This window comes from Girardinichthys multiradiatus, chromosome 21, assembly GCF_021462225.1.
Source record: "Girardinichthys multiradiatus isolate DD_20200921_A chromosome 21, DD_fGirMul_XY1, whole genome shotgun sequence".
In the NCBI taxonomy this organism is placed as follows: Eukaryota; Metazoa; Chordata; class Actinopteri; order Cyprinodontiformes; family Goodeidae; genus Girardinichthys; species Girardinichthys multiradiatus.
Window position 1 is genome coordinate 21,789,426 of NC_061813.1, and position 20,530 is coordinate 21,809,955.

The window sequence follows — 20,530 nt, forward strand, 5'->3', positions numbered from 1 at the left end:
GTGTAGTGGTGCTCGGATGAGTAAGGCAGGGCAAGGCTGTGTAAAATCTTAAAAACAAACAGTGGAGCCTAAAATATACATTACATAATACATAAAGACATGGTACCTAAATTACTAATGGGTGAAGGAAAGTATAAGACTCAATGGTCATTAAATGTATGCTGTTGATACTGAAATTAAATCTCTCTCTCTATATATATATACATATATATATATATATAACATGTTGATCAACTAATAGAAGATTTAGCTAAACTCTAAGAAACAGGATGTCTTGTTTCTGTTTTTCAAAGATAACAAATCTTAAGCTCAAATGCTATTCATTTGTTGGCAAGGAGGTCTCAGCCGATGTTATCACTCGAGGCTAATTAATTTCAGCAGTTTGCCAAATTGCAAAATGAAACTCTTGGCCGTTGCCTGCTAATTATTCTCTGCATGTCTATGTCAGAGGCATTTAGACTGTTGCCAGAGGCAGCTGCCTGAGGAGTTTTCTGTACTTGAGAAGACGGAGTGGAAAGACAAGCATTAACATCCGGCATCCTATTAGTACCACCTGTACCCACAGTGAGCTGCAGGGAAACAGATACTGGTAACATTAACTTAGACTCAAATAGAGATGGTTATCTAATGACAGCAATGGACAGAAAGTCAGGGCTTTTCAAAATCAAAATAAAAAAAATAATAGTTTGTAGAAATCAATCCCTAATTTCATGGTTATGTAATTGCTACATTAGGCAGCTTCCTGATTATCAAATGGATGACACACATCCGCATCATCAGCATAACAGACTCCACCACTCAAAACAAAACTGTAGATCTGAAAGTCTAAGTTCAATAAAGTACGGCTTGCACATCATTTAATAACTATCAATAAAGAAGCATATAACTTTAGACAGCATGATTGACGTCGTGTTTTATTTGCTTATTATTCAATGTCTAAGACAAACTTCATAGTAAAGTTGTTAAAGATACAACTGATCCTTTTGGCTGATTAATTTCTTGAGCCATTAAGAGGTTAAGGGCCATGTGTGAAGTTATTAATTGTGATGTGCTTTTTCCTCATATTATCAGTTGGGTACACATTTATTTTAGATAACCAAGCCTGTTTTGTCTCATAATATGGAAATTTGTAAATGTGCTACTATAGCAACCCTTTCTCAAGAAAAGTAGCATTATTATCCCAATATTTTCACATAAATAAACAATTATCAGAACAAAAAGTTTTATCGTGTTATTGATGTAAAAATAAAAAATATATATATTTATATATTTAAGCATACTTTCTTTCTTGTCTGTGTTCTTTTTGATCTAGTACATTTGGATTAGATACATTTGTTTGCACCAAAATACATGTAAAAAAATTTATTATGAATTGATAATACAAATTTTAATAGTCTCATGTAAAACTAATAGCCATATTAGTACAAAAAAAGTTAAAAAAAATATCTTTTTGAAATACTAACTTAAGTATAAGTGCATTGTAGTACATTAGAATATCATAGAGAACATACATTTTAACAGTTTCATTCAAAAAGTGAAACTCATATTGTAGCCATTAAACATTTTCAAGGGTTTATTTCTGTTCCAATTAATTATCACTTTAGAGCTAATAAAAACCCAGAAACCCCACAATGTTGGATATTACAAAGGATCAATTAAAAAAATATTGTATTACAGAAACGTTATGCTGTGGCCTACAAAATCACCAGGAGTACTGCTGACTTGACAGTTACCCAGCAGACAGATTTTGATATCTTCCAAAAGAATCTGGCTATTCACAGAATGCTATAACCAAGCATATAATGGAAAGCTGTGTGGAAGGAAAAAGTCTGGCTTAATAAAGGTGCACAAGCAACACGGATAACGGGAGCTTTGAGAAAACTGTTAAGCAGAGCCTATTCAGGAGTTTAGGAGTGACTATCACTATGTGGGCTATAGCTGGAGTCAGTGCTTCAAGAGCCACCACACACAGTTGTGCCCAGAACATGGGCTACATCTGGTGCATCACTTGTGTTAAACAACTCCTGAACCAGACACATTGTTGGTAGTGTCTTTCCAGGGCCAAGGAGAAAAAGATTTGCACTGGTGCTTGGTTCCTCTACAAAATGTGATTTTAAAATTCCTAGTAACCACAAAAAAAGAAACTAAATAATAATATTGTAATTTTTTAAATCAACAGAAGCACTTAAATTTACATCAATAAATCACTTATACTACAAAACAAGCTTTATAATATTGAGATAATGATGTAAAAATTATTTATTAAGCATGCTCACTATTTTTTAAGTATGCACTGGAAACAGATAAGACTTGGGTTGAGTTTAGCGTACATAAATGAGTGGCAGTCAGTACAATGTCCTAGTAAAATGTGTATTACCTGGGTCTGAATGTGGACACATTAAACACATTATGAGATGTTACAGTCTTGTTTTATTTTTTTTCCCACTGTGTTATTGATGCAACTTTTAAATAAGACATGGGCAAAAAACGTTATGCTGGAGAGTGATTTACTTAAAGCTGCATGCGCCAGTGAAATGCAAAGACCAGTTTGACAGGGGTTTTAGAAAAACAATAAGGAAGAAAAAGTGTCAATTAGAAATGGAATAAATCAATAAAATGCTCAAGAAGTTGATGATGCACTTACCTTGTGGAAAGTCCTAAAGTAGGCTGCCTTTTCATCTGGATACTTTTCTAACCGCCTGGGTCCTTTACTTGAAGCCTTTTTAAATACCAGCCAACACCTCCTGAAGATCTGGCAAAGAATAACATCAACACAGTTACACAAATACAGCCTGTCTGGAAAGAAGCAATGAATACTGGTAAATGAAAACAAAAAAAAATAATAATTAGGCTAAACATCCCCAGAGGTTAACCTTGAAGAAATAATGTATATGTCCATTTTAATTTAAATATACAAATAGTTAAATATATAAATAGTTAAGCTCAGACACAACAGATCATACTCATTTTTCTACTACATAAATGCTTAAACTGTTTGTAGGAAATGTCATATTTTTAAAAAGAAATGAAACAATGATGTCACATCAATTAAAAGCTTCAAATACGTTTTTGCAGTGTATCATTCTCAAGTCCTAAAGTCGTGTTTGTATCCTTGACAGTAAATTTTGCATCAGAATAGCAACATATCCAATTGCAGTCATCATTGCAATACCAACATATGCGATGTTGCAATGTCAAAGAACTACTTGGATTTAATATTTGTTCATTTATTAGATTCTAAGTGTCATTCAATTACAATGAGTATCTAAAAACTATTTGAGCAGTTGAAATGGACCTTCGCTTCCTTTAAGGCCAACATCATACCCAGGTTTTTGTGGTCAAGATGCTGAATCTTACAACAGTGGTGGAAACATTGTGATGCTGGAAAAAAAATGAGGGAAATTTGGGCTAATTGCAACAAATATCGTCATTGCAATATTCAGCACTAAAATGCAGTTACATGTTTTCGTCATATAGTCCTACATCAGATTTTTAACTAAGGATCATCTGTAATGATCTACAACATGTGTTGTAACATACTTTGGATTGCTTTGCAATGTCAATACATGTAAAACTAAGATTGTTCTTCTTATTCATCTACAATGAGTATCAGGGAGCTTGGTTTCCCCTTCATAGATCCTCAGTAATATTACAGCACTCAGACTTAACTGATCAGTAGTACTCCATACAACCTCATACCTAGAAGCCATTCCTCATCACTGGTCCCGACAAACTCAGGAGGTTATTTACATCCATACTGTTATTTGTATAGTTTTCCATATGCTTCTAAATGGTCTTGTTATTTTTACACAACTATAGAGAGCACAGTTTGTAATTTTTTTAAATTATCTTACTCGGTTGCTGCTGTTACGCATTTATTTCCCTAGTAAAGGATAATAAAGTATATTTCATTTCTGCTTTAGAGTGGTTTAAATGTTTTTGACGTAAAATATATAATAATAACTGGTGTTAACCACTAATCCTTATTGGCCAATCCCGCACCTAACTTATTAGGTTGACACTATGCATTGTCTAAAAACTGCTGCCTGCCCACTGCATAGTACAATATGGCTCTATGTTGCTTGTTTTCTTCTGCAAATATTATATATATATCCAGTTAACATGAGCTGAATCCAGTGTTATCATTGCAGTAGTGTGAAAAGTTAACACACAAGGACTCTGCAAAATGCCCTTGTGGGGGGTTGTTTTGCAGGAAACTTATTTTATTTTCCCATTTTGAGCATAAATTGTGTATAGAACTATAGAACAAGCTGAAATACAAGAGCCGTGCATAATTCCATACACTGCCAAATGCCCCTTCATTACGCAACTCATGTTTAAAAGTTGACATTTGTAAGGCTGTGATAAATGACATAATTAAGCTCAACAGTAGTACTACTAAATCTTATTTTAAACTCTCTAACCCTGCTTCAGAGAAACAGTCCTGATCAAATTTAATTGAAGCTGACTGGAAACGAAAGACAACAAACCTCCAGCTGTCACAAGATTAAGGGCTAACATGTTGCTGGAGCCTGACTGGTGCACAGACATGGCATAACCTTTTCCCTGCAGAGCACCCACCTCTTCAAAACAAGGATGAAATAACCAAAACATCTCTAACCTGACACACAGAGAAGGTGATTCAGAAAAGGTGTTTTTAAGGCTTTTCTGTGCCGCTCTGGGGCTTTTGCTGCTACACAGTGGCAAGTTCTGACAGCAGTTTTAGACTGGAAAAGAATTGTCAAAATCCCTTTGAACACAAAATAAGGACATTCTTCATATTTATTTATTTTTTGCTCTGTTTTGTGGGAATGTAGTGTTATGTTTTAATATTAATATTGCTATAAATTAATATGCTGGGTTTAATCTTTATTCAGATCTGTATTTACTTTCATTCAGTGCAACAATGCATGGGGTTCATTTATTTTCAGGCAAATATGGCTTTAAAACTTCATAAATTAGACTCTGCTTTCTATACTGGAGGGAAAAAAAACAGATATAGGTATTGTCTAAAGGCTAGAAATCTGTGTTTAAATGTTCAAAGTGTTTCAAAATAGGCAATTTAAACCTGAGAGCTTTGGAGAAAATGCACTTTGTACAAGCGTAACAACTTTATAACTTAGTTTGAACCTGAGCTAATGGCTTTCCATTTTTAGACGCTCTGCTGCAACCGCTGTTTCTGTCTGTTATGATGTAAAGTGCAGTCATGCACAGAAACACGCACACATCAATAGATGGTCCCCCAGCTGCCCCTCTGACCCTGAAGATTGCTGTACTTTAGTAATTACAAGACTAGTCTGGTCCATATTCTCAATATGGCTGACAACATTGCAGGTTTGTGTACCGTTTGTAGGTCTACTTCAAGATCAAACCGTAAATAGGACACTCAACGCTGGAAATGGGTCGACCACCAATTTCAAGGTACACTGCAGTTTAAACCAGTCCTGGTTTCAAAAGGGCAACATTTTTTGCATCACACCATTCTTAGAATTATTTTCAATGAGGTGCTGCAGTCAGGGATGGGAGGAAAAAGAGATGCTGGTCCCCCTATGCCTGTTGCTGAAAGCTGTCAGTCAGCTGTGTATGAGGAGGAAGGAGAGGAGAGGAGACCACTTTCACTTTTCCTTTAGTAAAAATCTTAGCCATTTTAAAACTTATCAGCAGAGTTTGTTTTAAGTTAACATGAAAATTAAAGAATCTGCAGTCTTACTGGCCCTGAATTTAAGTTCAGCTTTTGACACTGTGCATAATTTAGAGTTACTTCAGACACTAAAATATTGGAAAGGCTCCAGATTGGGTCACTTCATATTTATCATTTATGATTTCTGTTGCAAAATCAAACTTTTCCTCATCATTGGTTCCTCGTAAGCATAAAGATTCTGTCCTTGACCCTGTTTTATTTCTGCTTTAGTTGCTTTCTTGATATCATGTTTTTCACTCAGTGATATCTCCCATCACTGCTTTGCTGATGATCATCTGTCTTTTATTAATTTATACCCCTGAGTTCCTCAAAAGCTTAGTCCTATAGTCCTAACAGTTTGAGGAGTATAAAATCCAATTTTCTCTAGTTGAACATAGAGAAAACAGAGATATCTTATTTGTGCCCCAGATCACTTCGTCTCACAGATTGTTGGACACTTTTAAACATTTGGGGCTGACCTCTAAAGAAAAATACAGTTTGAACCATATGTCAAAAGAGTTGTCCTTTCCTGTTTCTTTTTTCTCAGTCAGGTAATATTAGTAAACTGAACGCAGTTATATCCAATGCCCAGATGGAGATAGTTATTCATATTTTTATTTACTTACTTTTATTTACTGTACTACCATACAGTAATATTATTGTAATTCTACTTTTACTTGCCTCAGTAAAACTTATATGGATCATCTGCAACTTGTCCAAAATGCAACTTTAAGGCTTCTAGCTAGATTCTCCAAGCGTTCCCATTTTCCCACCTTTATTGATCACGCTGCACTGGCTCCCTGTTCAACACAGAATGAGTGTATAGTTCTGGATTGGACTTTTAAATGGATGCATGGGGACACACCTTAATAAATTTCTGATCTACGTTGGCGGTATGTCACCACCAGGCCCTGCAAGAGCTGGAGGAGATGTGTCTGGGGTAAGGGAAATCTGGGTGTCTCTGCTGAGAATGCTGCCCTCGGGACCTGTTCGAAGATAAGCGGACGACAATGAGTAGAATTTATCTTGGTGTCCTTAATGATCTATGTTGCTGTGAAGCCTCTTGTGATTTTTATATTAAAATGCACTTTTTAAGTAAAGATTTTATAAATAAGATACTTACTTAAACTTTAACAGTCAATGTCTGTCGGTAAAATCAACAGCCTACTAAAGGGCAGATAATCTGGCTAAATACGTTTACCTGAGGCTCCCTAGTTGCAATAATAACAGTATTATAAGCTGCATTTCGGTTATCTCCAGCAAATAGTTCCTGTAGATAACCTTTTTAGCTTAAGGTTACCATAAAATCTATTTTATATTATCCCAAGCTAACTAAATGCCTTTTTGTGCTTTAATACATTCACATTCATGTTAATCTCGAAACCTTTTAATTTGATACTGTAACACCATCCTTAGGCACAGATCAACGTACAGAACTCTGTAGACAGTCATATGTTAAGCTGTTCCATTTTATTATTCCCACAGCCAACTGAACCAGAACAGCACACTTGAGAGGCAGAATAAGTATGAATGCCACTGACCAGCCTCTGTGGTTGCCTATCTCTAATAGTAGAAGCCTTCTATTTCCTGGTGGAGACAGTCGCTATCACTCTGTCTGATGTATGATTGCCCTGGGCTGTATGGTTGTGCTGGGAAACCATGGTGGGACGATTAATTTGTTTACCCAGCTGGTGTACTCTATAAAAGGCCCACTGAGTTGAACTTGGCACTTTGCAGTAAATGACTGAAGTGGATCCCTAGATCCAAATCGGTCTGGCTTAATGGGTCTCAATTCTAGTTAGGTGTTTTGCACGGGCCCATTATAAACAGCACATAACAGAACTGGCTTGTAGTTTACTGTCTACTTTCTTATAATGTACTGCCAATAATTCTTCTCAACTTAAATTTATTGCCCCAAAGAATTAAAGAAACTCTTATTTCTATGTGTCTTTAATCTAGATTCTGTTAAGAAAACACCAAAACTGCTCATTTAATAGAAGCACACATACATGAATCTCTAATGGCCAAATCTACATTCAAAACATAAAAAAAAAACAAATTAAAACTAGCCACAATTCCCTTTTGGGGACTGGAGTCAAAGCAATGCTTGATGCCTGCAAAGTAATTCAGCCAAGGAGCGCTCAGATTAAATAACACTACAGCGGCACAAAAGTTGAGATAGCTTCTGCATAATAAGAACAAGGGAGTATGAATAGAAAGGACTTAATTTTACTTGTTCCTCAGTTGCAAGTGCTTTGTCAATGCAGCTCTATTCTCAAGCTGGTGGTTAGGTCCTATTCAGTGACACTTCTACACTGATTGTAATTACACAGAGGAAAATGTATACTCTTTATTGGGTTGGTGTGACTCATGATGCCACAAGGGTGAACAACACGCTGTTTGGCTATGCAAGCCAATTTATCAGTACAAGACAGAAACAATAGAATAATGGCGATCGGGACTGAGAGAAAACAAGCCTACCAGATTAAATCCTTCTTTGAGTTTTTTGCTCCAGTTACATGTCTGCCTCCACCAATCGTTTTATACTTGTGGATAAACACACACAGCGTTCACGACTTCCATGACAATGACAGATAAAATGTGTCAACAAAAAGCAAAGCAACCTTTGAATTTGATCAATTGAGCAAATTCAAAGGTGGCCAGGTGATCCCCTTTTCACAGTCTGCAACTCCATTAATTTTCAAACGCTCTGAAAAATCCTACTGCTATAAATAAAGCTCTGTTTAATTCAGGTTGTACAGGTTAGGGTAGGGTGTTATTGGGTGCTGCATATTCATGGTCAGTCATGCAAAGACAAGTTTAAATTCATTCTGTTTGTTGTTGTGTTACAAGAGTATGTTTCCTGTTATCTTTTTTCTCCTACTATTTCTCTGTTGTACTGGTATTATTTACTATACAATAACCTCTTATATTTGGAAGAGTTGCAGCATTAGGACACTACTACTCACTCCAATATGCTGCTTCATTTTGCAATTATCTGTTTATGTGGAGTTGAATAAAACTCTGAGACTCCATTGACAGAATCTCTATAAATTTCCAAACCTAAATCTATGTTGCTGTATTCCAAACTCTCAAAAAGGTGGCACTGCAGATGCCAGAGAAGAGGGAAGCACCACAAACTAAAATCTGAAAAAAGTCTACGTGAAACAGCCATTAAAACATTACTGTACAGAAGGTAGAAAGACAAACAAGAAGGCGAAACAAGGGTGAGATGGGGAAATTAAAGAGATCCTGTGATACATGGAGATGAAAATGGTAGATGTTTTTTTCTATCTAGGTATGCCATCCTGGAGAAGGTCATTAGCTCAAAAATTTCCAGCCTGATCAACAGAATAAAGATACTGCCTGAACTAAAACACAGCAGGATACGTGTTTCAGTAAGACAGGCTTCAGAAATTAAAATAAAGAGGAAGAAAAAGAAGGATTGACTGCATGTATTGGAGAGTTATCCAGTTCTAGGTGGGCCTGTCTAAATATGTAGGATACTGAACAGGAAACCCATTAAAGACTAAAATACTTAGTATTTAGTTGAGCACCATTGATGCTTTAAATCAGATGCTGACTTTAGGCGTCGTTTGGAAGCTGTCCAAGTTATCACAAGGGCAACTCAAAAACTACTTCTTTTCTTTCTTCATGATAAGAGTTTCAAACACAGATACATGGCGTGACATTCAAAAAACTCACAATCGGATCTGATGTCAATAATAATAGCTTATATGTACTTTCACAAGATTAAATCACATGCTCACATTGACCGAATAATGGTTTGCGAGCCAAACGTCAGTTGGGAAATGTTATTAATCTTATAAGATCTTGTAATACAGGATCTCGTTACACCACTAGAGTTCAGCCACTTTTAGGAGAGAGGAATGCTTTACTTTAATAACACAACTATGAATATCATTTTGCACAATAACAGATCAAACATTTCAATAGATATAAGGACCTTTACCTACATTAATGTTTACAAGGCAACCACTTTGGCATTATATGGAAAAGTAGAATGTCTGAATGGACCTGCTGAGTAATTCAATTCAATTCAATTCAAAAATACTTTATTAATCCCAAAGGGAAATTAAATAATTAAATAATGGGAAGGCAGTACAGTGAAGCTTGCTGACTTGACCTGGCAAGTGACTCAACACAGCAGCACACACTTTTAGATAGGAAGAGACATTATTTAGTTTAACTCACACTGAAAACCAGCAGTCAAGTTATTTCGTAAACCGATGTTCCAATATAGGAAAGTTAAACTAATACTACTGATCTAACTATACCTACTGCTGTCTTAGCTTTGTTTATTTTTGGTTATTTAATGTAATGTAAAGTATGTAAAGACTTAATCACATTTACTTCTAATTAAAATATGTTTTTTTCTAATTAATTTCCATTCAAATAAGAATGCTAGCACATTACCATTATTGGTAGTAAATAATCTGTTGGTACTTTTCCATTATAAACAAAAGAATACAAGTATCTCTGAACTAATATGAAACTTGAATTTTCTGTTCCAGTGAAAATGCTTGATAATACATAAAAACATATAAGGCAGTCATGCTGTGTTTAATGATAACCTCGAAATTAGAAATTATAATACCAATGCTTTGGATGTACTTTGTTTGGAGCTGATTATACCAAACTTGGTAAAACACTCAGTTACATTTCTCATCTTATATTGTACAGGTTTTATGTTTTTGTATATAAGGGCATTAAAACAAATTACATTTAATACTACAAAACTACCTCAATGGCCCCCTGCAGTGTGTGAGGACAAAGAGACAGTGACAGTGGACACAATACTTTTTGGACTGGTGCCAATGGAAAGACCTCCTGATGAAATCGGGGAAAACCAAATAGCCTGTAATGAATTTGGGTGCAGACCCACATCATCGTCACTGGTGAACATCCAGGGAACTAACATAAAGATGATGCACACTTTAAGGTACGAGGGTGTTCACCTGAACAATAAACTGGACTGGAGTCACAACACTTGTGCCTTTTACAGGAAGGGTCATAGCAGACTCTACTTGCTACAGTGGCTGTGATCTTTTGAATACCTTTTTAGACATTATGGTGGCATCAGCCATCTTCTATGGCATAGTGTATTGGAGCAGCAGCTTATCTACAGCTGAGTATAAGCAGTTAGCTAGGCTCATTAGGAAGGCCAGCTATGTCCTAGGATGCCCCCCATGACTCCATGTAGATGGTGGGAGACAATTGACCTCTACCAAAATAACATCACTGTTGGACAATGTTGGACAAGCTGTTGCAGAACTGGAGAGTTCCTTCAGTGACAGACTGCTGCATCCTAGGTGCATAAAGGGGCGTTATCGCAGGTCCTTTCTCCCAGCAGCTTTTGGACTTTATAACCATCACTGCTGCCAAGAAATTCAATAAGTGTTAACATCCCTGTTGTTATTTACACATTTTTTTTCATTTCTTGTAAATAGTCTGTGGTTGTTTTTTATGCACAAATATACATGCTCATTTTGAAAATTTTTATATGCCAATTTTCTTATGGTATAAATTTGCCCTTATTGTGCAGTCTCTTATTTTTATTTTTATATATTTCCCGTGTGTATATCAGCAGGCCTCCTTTTGCCTGTCACTTTGTTGCTGGTACACCTGAGTTTCTACACTGAGGGAAAATGAAGGATAATTCTATTCTATTGTACATATAATTCTCACGGCTGCAGCTTACCCAAGGACAATTTGGTAATAAATCTGAATTCAGCCACAGTTTTTTTGAAACAACTGCATATGTTGTAAAACACCACGTCAATTTCCTCCATCACACGTTGGCTGTATAAATGCTGGGTTTGAATATCATTTTATTTAGTTTCTTTTATTTGAACATTTTAAACAATAATAATTTATAATACAAATGTATGTTTTTCATGTTGATATGGGATTCATTCTGTTATGTGTAACATTCATGTTTTGAATCTGAATTTTATCAAAAAAGATTGCAGCTTGATTGTGTTTAGTTTGTCTGATCAAGAGTTTCTATATTGATTTGGTCAGACGTTCTGGATCATTTCCCTGTTTAAAGAGCTGATTCTGATATATCTTCACCTTACTGGTAGTGTCCACGAGATCTTTATCTAATATTTTCTGGTACTTCAAAAACTTACTGGTTCCAAGCCTCATAGCAAGGTTCCCAGGGTCTCTGAACGAAGAAAAGCCTCACAGGATCATAGATCCTCCACCATATTTATTGTTGGGCTTGAGTTGCTTGTCACACCTGGAATGTTTGTTGCCTAAAAAGCTCAATATTAGTCTTATCTGACCAAAGCAAATGGTTCTAGATAAAGTCCAAGTACAGCTTAGCAAACTCAAGATTTTATGTTTGTGATGGTAGGAGAGAAAAGGCATCACTCCCAAACAACCTACTTGCATGTTGATGGCATGAAATTGTTATGTAGACTTGGTCACCCCTAGATGCTGTTCCTTTCATACTTGCAGCTCTGTAACGGAGGGGTATGGAGATTTTAACCGTCTTTCCTATCTTTCTGTGTGAATGGCAAGATCAATATGGGTCCTTGTCCAGCCTTGTGGCCAGTGGCTGTGTCAAATCATATTTATACGCTAGGAAACCTCTAATTAGTGAAGAGATTTGATGTCCCCTTTAAACTAAAGAAATCTGACTTTAAGATGCATCAACATTTAATGTGACAAGAAGCCTGAGAGGACTGGTGCAAATTTAGGAACACAGACACCTCATGGGACAAAATAACGAGCCATCTTTAAAACCATCGTCATTTCCTGGAAATGGCCTAAAACACAAAGTCCATTCACATAAGGTGACATTATGAAATTTTTGGCATTATTGAGGAACTGTCTCGCCTCTCAATAATATATGGGTCCCATTCCCCCAACAGGCAAAAATTGCTCATCATTTGGATGAACTGAAGAACTGTCTAAAGACATGAAAATGATTTCCAATGACAGCTCGCCTCAGTTTAATGACTAATCACACAGCAGAATAAAAATAGCTGTCTGCTAGAATGGGAGAATCAGTGAATAATGAAACACAAACTGTAATACTTAAGAGGTGCAAATACATTTAAACTTCCTTTAAAAAGGGAGAAGTTTTGGGGGTTAGTACCCTTTCGAAGATTTGTGTCCTGTAAGTGATGGTTTAAAGATGATTGCTGCTGCACTTACTTGCAATACAAAACATGAGAACACTTCAATCAAGGTAGCCCCTAAACACTACTGCACAATGGTAACAGGCTGGATTTGGCAAGTGCTAAGAATGCTTAATAGATTGATTTTTAATAGTATTCAGAAAGAATAACTTAACCTTGAAATTATACAAAGCACCTTATTTAGCACGGTTCTGTCTGTGTTCTTGTCTTCTAGCAATTTCCCAGCAGGAGAGTGAAGGCTTCATCCTCATTCAGGTCTGCATACGGTTTAGGGTTCCCCTGGTGATAATGACGTCTGATGGACTATGACAGAGCAGACCCTGCAATATCAGCTCCCGGTGCTAGCAATCAATTTCGGATGGGGGCAGGGTCTGCACTGGGGTGTCCATCTTTATAATTTGATTTGTTATCCGGTCAGGCAGTTGTTATAGCAATCATTGTGATGATTACTTCTCAAGCTGTGACCCCGGCTTACATCTCTCCCACCCCAAATCCTCTTGTGGCTGTTCCACCATTTCAACAATTCTCAGGCAAATTTAACAACCAAATCAAAACTGGTTTGTCCTAATTGCACCGCTGTTTCGTCTGTCGCTGGCTGTCACCTTTGACTTCATGCATAACTCTCATCTGACAAACTGCCACCCACCTGCTACACCAAAATACATTTCCTGCCAAATCTAAAAAGATTTGGACATCCCATAATTTTGAAATCCCCCCTGACTACAGCTGTTGGCAGTGTTGCACGCCAGCCTCGCCCCAGTTAATCATAGATTACTTTATCTGGGCCATTTCAAATCCTCATCTGTAAGACGGTGCTACCTCAGCAGCAAGTAATCACACCCCTGTGGACACACACATACATGACACCCCCCCATTTGCATTTTTGCACTTCCCTTTAGGCTCACCTGCTCCTCTTCTATTCCCTGTCTCTTCTATCGACAATAATAATTGGAAAGTCTCATCAAACATTCATGAGCCCAACTAGTCCCAAAATGTAATACCATAGTAATACCAGGCCTTGTTTCATTAGTGGAGGCCTCATCCATGACAGTACCAACAGTTTTTAGACTAGTGAATTCATAGCTGAAATTTGGATTTGAGACAATGTTTGGCAAGACTTCCTCCCACAGTCCAAAGACATGCCTGTTAGGTTAATTGGTCAATCTAAATTGCCCTTAGGTGTATGAATGAGTGTGTGCTTGGTTGCATGTCTATTGCCCTGCGATGGACTGGCGACCTGTCCAGGGTGTACCCTGCCTTTCGCCCATAGACTGCTGGAGATAGGCACCAGCTTCCCCGTGACCCACTATGGAATAAGCGGTAGAAAATGACTGACTGACTGACAATGTTTGGCAAGACCGGGTGGGATTAAACTACAAGGGGGGCCAGTGCGAATACATCAAGCACATTTTCAAATTCTTTTCCTTATTAAAAGGTTCTCTTCATTTTTTCAAGTACAATTTTAGGATATTGCATAGCTGAAAACAGATTCACAAACTTGCTGATTTACAACCATTTCATCACAAAACATAAAAGATTATTTTTTGACAGTTCTTTATTAGTGGCAGGATCTTTAAAAAATAAAAAGATTTTGAGGCAATTGTTACAGAATTAGTAAAAATACTGTAATTTTGTGAATTTTAATTTTAGGTACACTGAAAAGTTAATGTCTGAAGCGCATCAAGAACTGGAACAGGGGAGAGAAGTCAGAAACATGTAGAATGCAAGGAAGCGAGATGAGTGTCAAAATGACAAAAACAAAACATCAAGAAAAAGGTCAAAGGATATTTTGTAAACGTAAAGAGCTATGTCTGCTTTGTTTCAACCTCCATTTTGTTACCTTTGCTAGATTTGACTGTGGAGGCAAACTCATCGGCGTCATAACAAATCCATTTCCTTTTGAATAGCTTCTTGCATCTCTGTGGTTTATCTGATTTAATTTTGTAACTCCTTAATGGTGAATAAGAAAATCGTTTTGCCAAATTTGAATAATAAACTGAATCTGACTGAACTTTTCAATGGTTAGGGCTAATTGGAATGTATGTACCTGACTTTTGTGAAGCGCCTTGAGACAACATGTGTTGTGACCGATGTGACCGATTTAAGGAACATAAATTCAATTTCTCAATTCAAATCTTCAATAAAGACTCACTTGTTTAGGACTGCCTTCTGCACTTGATTGTTTCGCACTGTTACATTTTAACTGCTTAATCACTGTGTTTATATTTTTATTTTATTTTTTTATTTGTTCTTGCTTTTAATATTCATTTGTATTCATTGTAAGGTGACTTTGAGTGCCAGAAAGGCGCCTATTATATAAAATGTATTATTGTTATTATTATTATTAATGGTACTGAAAATTGTTGTCTTCTTGATCCCATAACAGGATTCAACTCTGAACAATGCTGTTGTCTGGCATAGTGTGGTACTTTAACTGACCAGGAAAACAAATCTTTGAGATGTTTGATTAAACATTGTATATTCCATTGTAGGTCAATACACTACAGCAACCCTATAGCAATTGCGGGCTTGATTTTCAGTTTTAAGCTTTTTTACAGCTCAGTTGGGAAGAATGTAGGGACAGGACAACTATTAGTTGTGCACCTCACAAATCTGGCCTTTATGTAAGGGTGGCAGGATGAAAGCAATTGTTTAAAGAAAGCCATAAGAAATCCCTTGCCAAAAGTCACGTAAGGGACCCAGTAAACATGGAAGAAGGTACTACTGTCGAAAGAAACCGAAAATCAAACTTTGTCTTCAAACAAAGTGTGGTGGGAATCTATTAACCAACATTAACACACAACGTGAAACACGGTGCTAGTAGTATTATGCCATTGGGATGTATTTCTTCAGCGGAATAGGGAAGCTGGTTAGCGTTAATAAGAATATGGGTCTAAACAGCAGGCAATCCTGGTAGAAAAGCTGCTGCAAAAGACTTGTAGACTAGGGTGGAAGTTCACCTTCCAGCTGGATAACAAACCTAAACATACACACAGAAATAGTACAGAATGCCTTTGATAAGACCAGAGTCCAGTGTTAACTCTATTTAAGAAACTATGGCCATACCTGAAAACTGCTGTTGGCATGTACTCACCAGCTATTCTGACTGAGCTTGAGCCATTTTCAAAATGGTAAATGGTCTGAACTTGTATAGAACTTTTCCAGTAATTCCGACCAATCACAATACTTTACACTAAAGCCAGATTCACCAAATCGCACTTACATTCATTCACCAACATGCAGATTGGTAGACAACTTGAGGTTAGGTGCTTTGCCCAGGCAGCTCCTTTACCCTGGTGGTAAAGGAGCTGCCTTTACCACCAGCTCCAGTTCAGCACTGGAACTCCTTTACAAAAAAAAAAATTTGGAGGCAAAGAGCTTTACATTTTGATTCAGGACTAAATCCAGTAATGATACTAATAACAACCTTATGCTGTATAGTTCAAAGGAATCAAATTCCCAGCATACCAATATAAAGAACAGATTGCTAGCTCTTAAAAGCATCATTTTTGAAAAATATTTTAAAGGCTATTTTCAACATCATTGTTAAGGCACATCTGCTTCTTCTTTCTGAGAGGAGACAAGGAAGCTTTTTTGACACAAGCCAGGTTGGCAGCCTTGAACAGGAAAACTTTTTTTTATATAAATGTCACATGCTGTGTGTGCATCACGCATGTGGCCCAGCAGTTTTTTAAGCACTGCACAAAAATAGCAACCAAATTATTCTGAGGAAGATGTGGGTCAGAAGGGAAGTTTTTCTCTCAGGTATGAGGCAGTGACAAGAAATAGGAGAATTTTTATGTTATTCTGTAAACAGGCAACACATTTTCTTGTGTTGTCTTAAGCTCAATTAGCTTTTTTTTCTGCGATACTGGATGTCTAGACAAGGAGAGTAAACACATGTTACAGGAAGAGAGAGGACAAAGGATTACACTGTAGTCATAATCCAATAATCTCCAAATACAGCTTCCTAACCTTGCTTCCTTTGCTGTGGTGAAGTTATTCTATTGTAAATTTTAGTCCCTATTGATCCGGCTGACATCCCGGTTGGCAAGCACATTTGGCTACAGTGGTCTGGACTGAGATGGACTCACATGGGAAACATCTTAATGACGGGACGGTTCTGGTTTAAGTCATTATTATGACAATTGCCTGTTTTTTAAACCATCCCTCTTCTAAAGCTCTTTATGTATTGCAGCTTTAGTCAGCAATCCACTGGTACGCATACACACACTGCAATTTCCATTTAATCCATGTACAAGCTGAAGCTTTCACAGTCAATAACACACAGACAAAGAGGAATTTGAATATAGCAGAATGGCCTCGCTGACAAGCATACTTAGACCACCGCAGCAAGAGTGCACCAAAGCAGTGCAGTGTTGTCTTCTTTACATTGAACAAATGAGATGCGCACTTTGTATTCCTTATCCAGAGTTAATATTCAACTAAATTCAGAAATGAAGAATAAAAATGTCTGTTTTTGTCATTTTTTGTTGTAAAGGAAGTAGCGTATAATTTAAGTCCTTCTAATTTCGCCCAAAGCATCCTTTTAATATTTTAAAGGAAACTCTATGTCATTTGGCGTAGTATTTTACTGCTGTGTAACCATTGCTTTCAAAAACACTATTGTGCATTATATTAAAAAGAAAAAACATAAGGACTATGCTCTTTTTAAATTTAGATTTTTAGTTTTATTAGTCAACATTGGATCTTTCTAGAAAATTGTGGTTCATGCTATATGAGACCAATGAGGTCTTTGTTCTCTATCACTGTGGGAAGATGGCGTTCAGCTTCTATTTATTGTGGTACACCTCAAGCGTATGTTGTCAATCCCTCCTTGGTTTTAATATAAATTATGCATTTGGGATCGTTATTCAGAAGGTAAAATATTTACTTTCATTGTTATCCTTGTAGGTGTTAGTGATATATTGGATCGTGAAGGATTAGAACTTGATGACAATTGCCAAAGCAAAGATTATGATATCATCTATAAGACAGATTGTCTATTGCTGTCCTATGCTTTAGCAAAAAATAATTGTTTTTATTTTCTTATTTTTCCTTTGGCCAAATATCACTAACGTTTTGTGAGTAATGTAGTTAAGCCAAAAAGATTGTCCCCCCTAAATTGTAACAGAATTAGCAAATTGAATGTAGTAGTGAACAGTATGTAGTGAATTACTAAATTCCCACTCACCTTGAACAATTATTCCTTCGTCGCTTGCAGTTAGTCCAAAATTGCTAAAGCACTTTGTTTTCGTACAAATTTTACTGTTCTGTGAGATTACCTTTAAAGTTTTCTTGTCAATTTCATTGTATTTCTTCTAAGTTTATTATATTATTATTTGAATAACAACTATTAATGAAAATAAACTGAAAGTCAATGCACAAACTTCATTTAAATTTATTTAAAGTCTTTTTTTATGCTTTGCATTTTGGTCCTCACATTGCCTGCAGCTTGCTGACCAGAAAAGTAGCATCTAAGCCAATAGGTGAAGGGGTGGGTACATGAAAACCAAATGCCGAGCCTTTGAAGTGACCGACTTGTTGGAGTAAGATGCATGCAAGAAGCTTTTGCTGAACAACCATCAGGCTTATCCTCAGCCTAATTTCCATTAGCTGACCACTTGAATATCTCATCACTAAAGATTATACAATCAAATGAGGAACAGACCTCTGTTCAGTGTTCCAGCAAATATTTGCATGTTGAGTAGGATGTTAACAACTGTTTTCCAGGACACTTTTTTTTTTTTTTTTTATTCATCAAAAGCCCTAAAAGCAGTAATGCTCATGCACTGGTCCAGAGATCCGTCACCACATCCCCTCTCTGAGAATTAATTCTTAAGAGGTGCCCACTCACTGATGTTTTGGGCAGCTTCTCTGATACGGTAAGCTGGGAAAGCGCTGGGCCTCGGGTCTGCTATAACTATCCCCTCACAAGCAGAAAGCAGAGATTTGTGCTTGCTGGAACTAACTTGACTCAGCCACATTTGCTCTGCAAATCAAAGGCGAAGCTTCTGGGGGGGAATAAATTGTGCATGTGTGTGCAAGGCCAAGCAAATGCAGACTTTTATGTCAGAGAACGGGCTCCAATGGAGTTTGTCATATTGTTTTTGTCTCAATTCCCCCCAAAGAACACACACTCCCTTGGAATAAGTGGGCAGTGATTTGGTGTCATTCTGTGTCTCAGCTTGAAATCATGGAGGAATGCAATTATCACTTTGCCCAACAGACATTTCTCTGAAATGAGAGTGAACAATTGGGAGCATGAGAGGGGAGAGTGGAAGGAGGGGTGAAGGGTGTTTGAGCTGGGAGGGGGAGGCGGCAGCAGCTTAGGCAACCTCAGTGCCTGCTCTGCTTCAAACTTCATTCTGTTAATTTTGCTAAATGCGAATGTGCAGGCGACCTTATAACACATAAAGAGTGGAATGTTTTCATATGAATTTTTCTTCCTCCTGTGTAATATTTTCACTTCAAAATTTGGCCCCCAAACTAGAGATGGACTGATAAGAATATGTATAAAAGTAGGCTTCAAAATATTTTTTTAACCATCCCAGAACATTAAAAGCGAGCAAACATTATGTTGGTGTGTGTGATAGCAGTATTTCGTCATTTTCAAAACTAAGACAAAATGAGGGCATATTAAACTGGTTTTAGCATCGCAGGTAATGTGGTTGGAGTGCTTAGCATCACAAAAACCGCACTCTTCTGTGTATTCCTTAGTAAAATGTAGATCCCTACTTGAACTCAGATTGACAAGGGTTGTCAATGTTTCCAAATCTCACAATTTCTAAGACAGAGGTTAAAAGTTCAAAAGATAAAAAGGGCAACTTTGTTGTATTTCATTCTGCCTTACTTATCTGTTGAAAGTGTTGCTCTCTTTCTTGCAGCCTGAATTAACCACAGATATGTTTCAAGACGTCATTGAAAAGATCCTATTCAACAGCTTCTCTCATCTCATTGCTTCGTCCGACTTCATTTTTAAATGGTTTAATGATCTTCAATTAGTAACAGAATCCATAAGAAAAAGTGTTGCTGTCAGGGTGATCTGGTAACACATTGTATGGTGCATTTACAGATTGGAAAAAAAAAAGGATTTCAAAGTCTATGACCAGCCAGCCACCGGCCAGGGCCAACTGAAATGAAAATCCACCACTTCCGGTCACCGGTGGATCATTCGGTGCATGTCTGCCCAAAACCTTATGCATTTTTTATGTTTGTTAAAAGAAAGAATGGTCTTTATTATGACACTGGATTGTGCTTGCTTGTCAGTATAGCCTGCTGGGAATGCTTTGATGCATACATTTTGTTTACATCAAAAGTCATGGGGATATTGTGCACATCAGAATTCTCTCATAACAGGCGGGTAAAAGTATACCCGCGGCTTTCGAAATGATGTGAGTAGCTCCATCTGCTGGGAGCTCAGAGTTGAGCTGCTGCTCTTCCTTATGAAAATGAACCATCTTCAATAGTTTGAGCCTTTGATGAGAATGTGGACATATCACACTGAAAGGAAACAGCTGAGTATACTCAGAACTTGCTGGAGGGACTATATCTCTTCTGGCCTGGGAACGCTTTGAAACTCCTCAGGATAAGCAGAGGGTGTCTCCTGTGCTAGAGACATCCGTGTTTCCTCCTGGACCAGTTACCTCTGCAACCTAGTGTTGAATAAGCAGCAGAA

At 37.1% G+C, this 20,530-nt stretch overlaps 1 protein-coding gene across 2 annotated transcripts in view; it reads right to left on the minus strand.

The window, feature by feature from the left end:
- Positions 1–20,530, minus strand: part of dok6 (docking protein 6) — a 90,767-nt gene that overhangs the window by 46,499 nt on the left and 23,738 nt on the right. For both annotated transcript variants that reach the window (XM_047350307.1, XM_047350306.1), the window contains exon 2: positions 2,645–2,752. In XM_047350307.1, the coding sequence (XP_047206263.1) occupies positions 2,645–2,752 (108 nt within the window). The remainder of the gene's footprint in view (positions 1–2,644; positions 2,753–20,530) is intronic.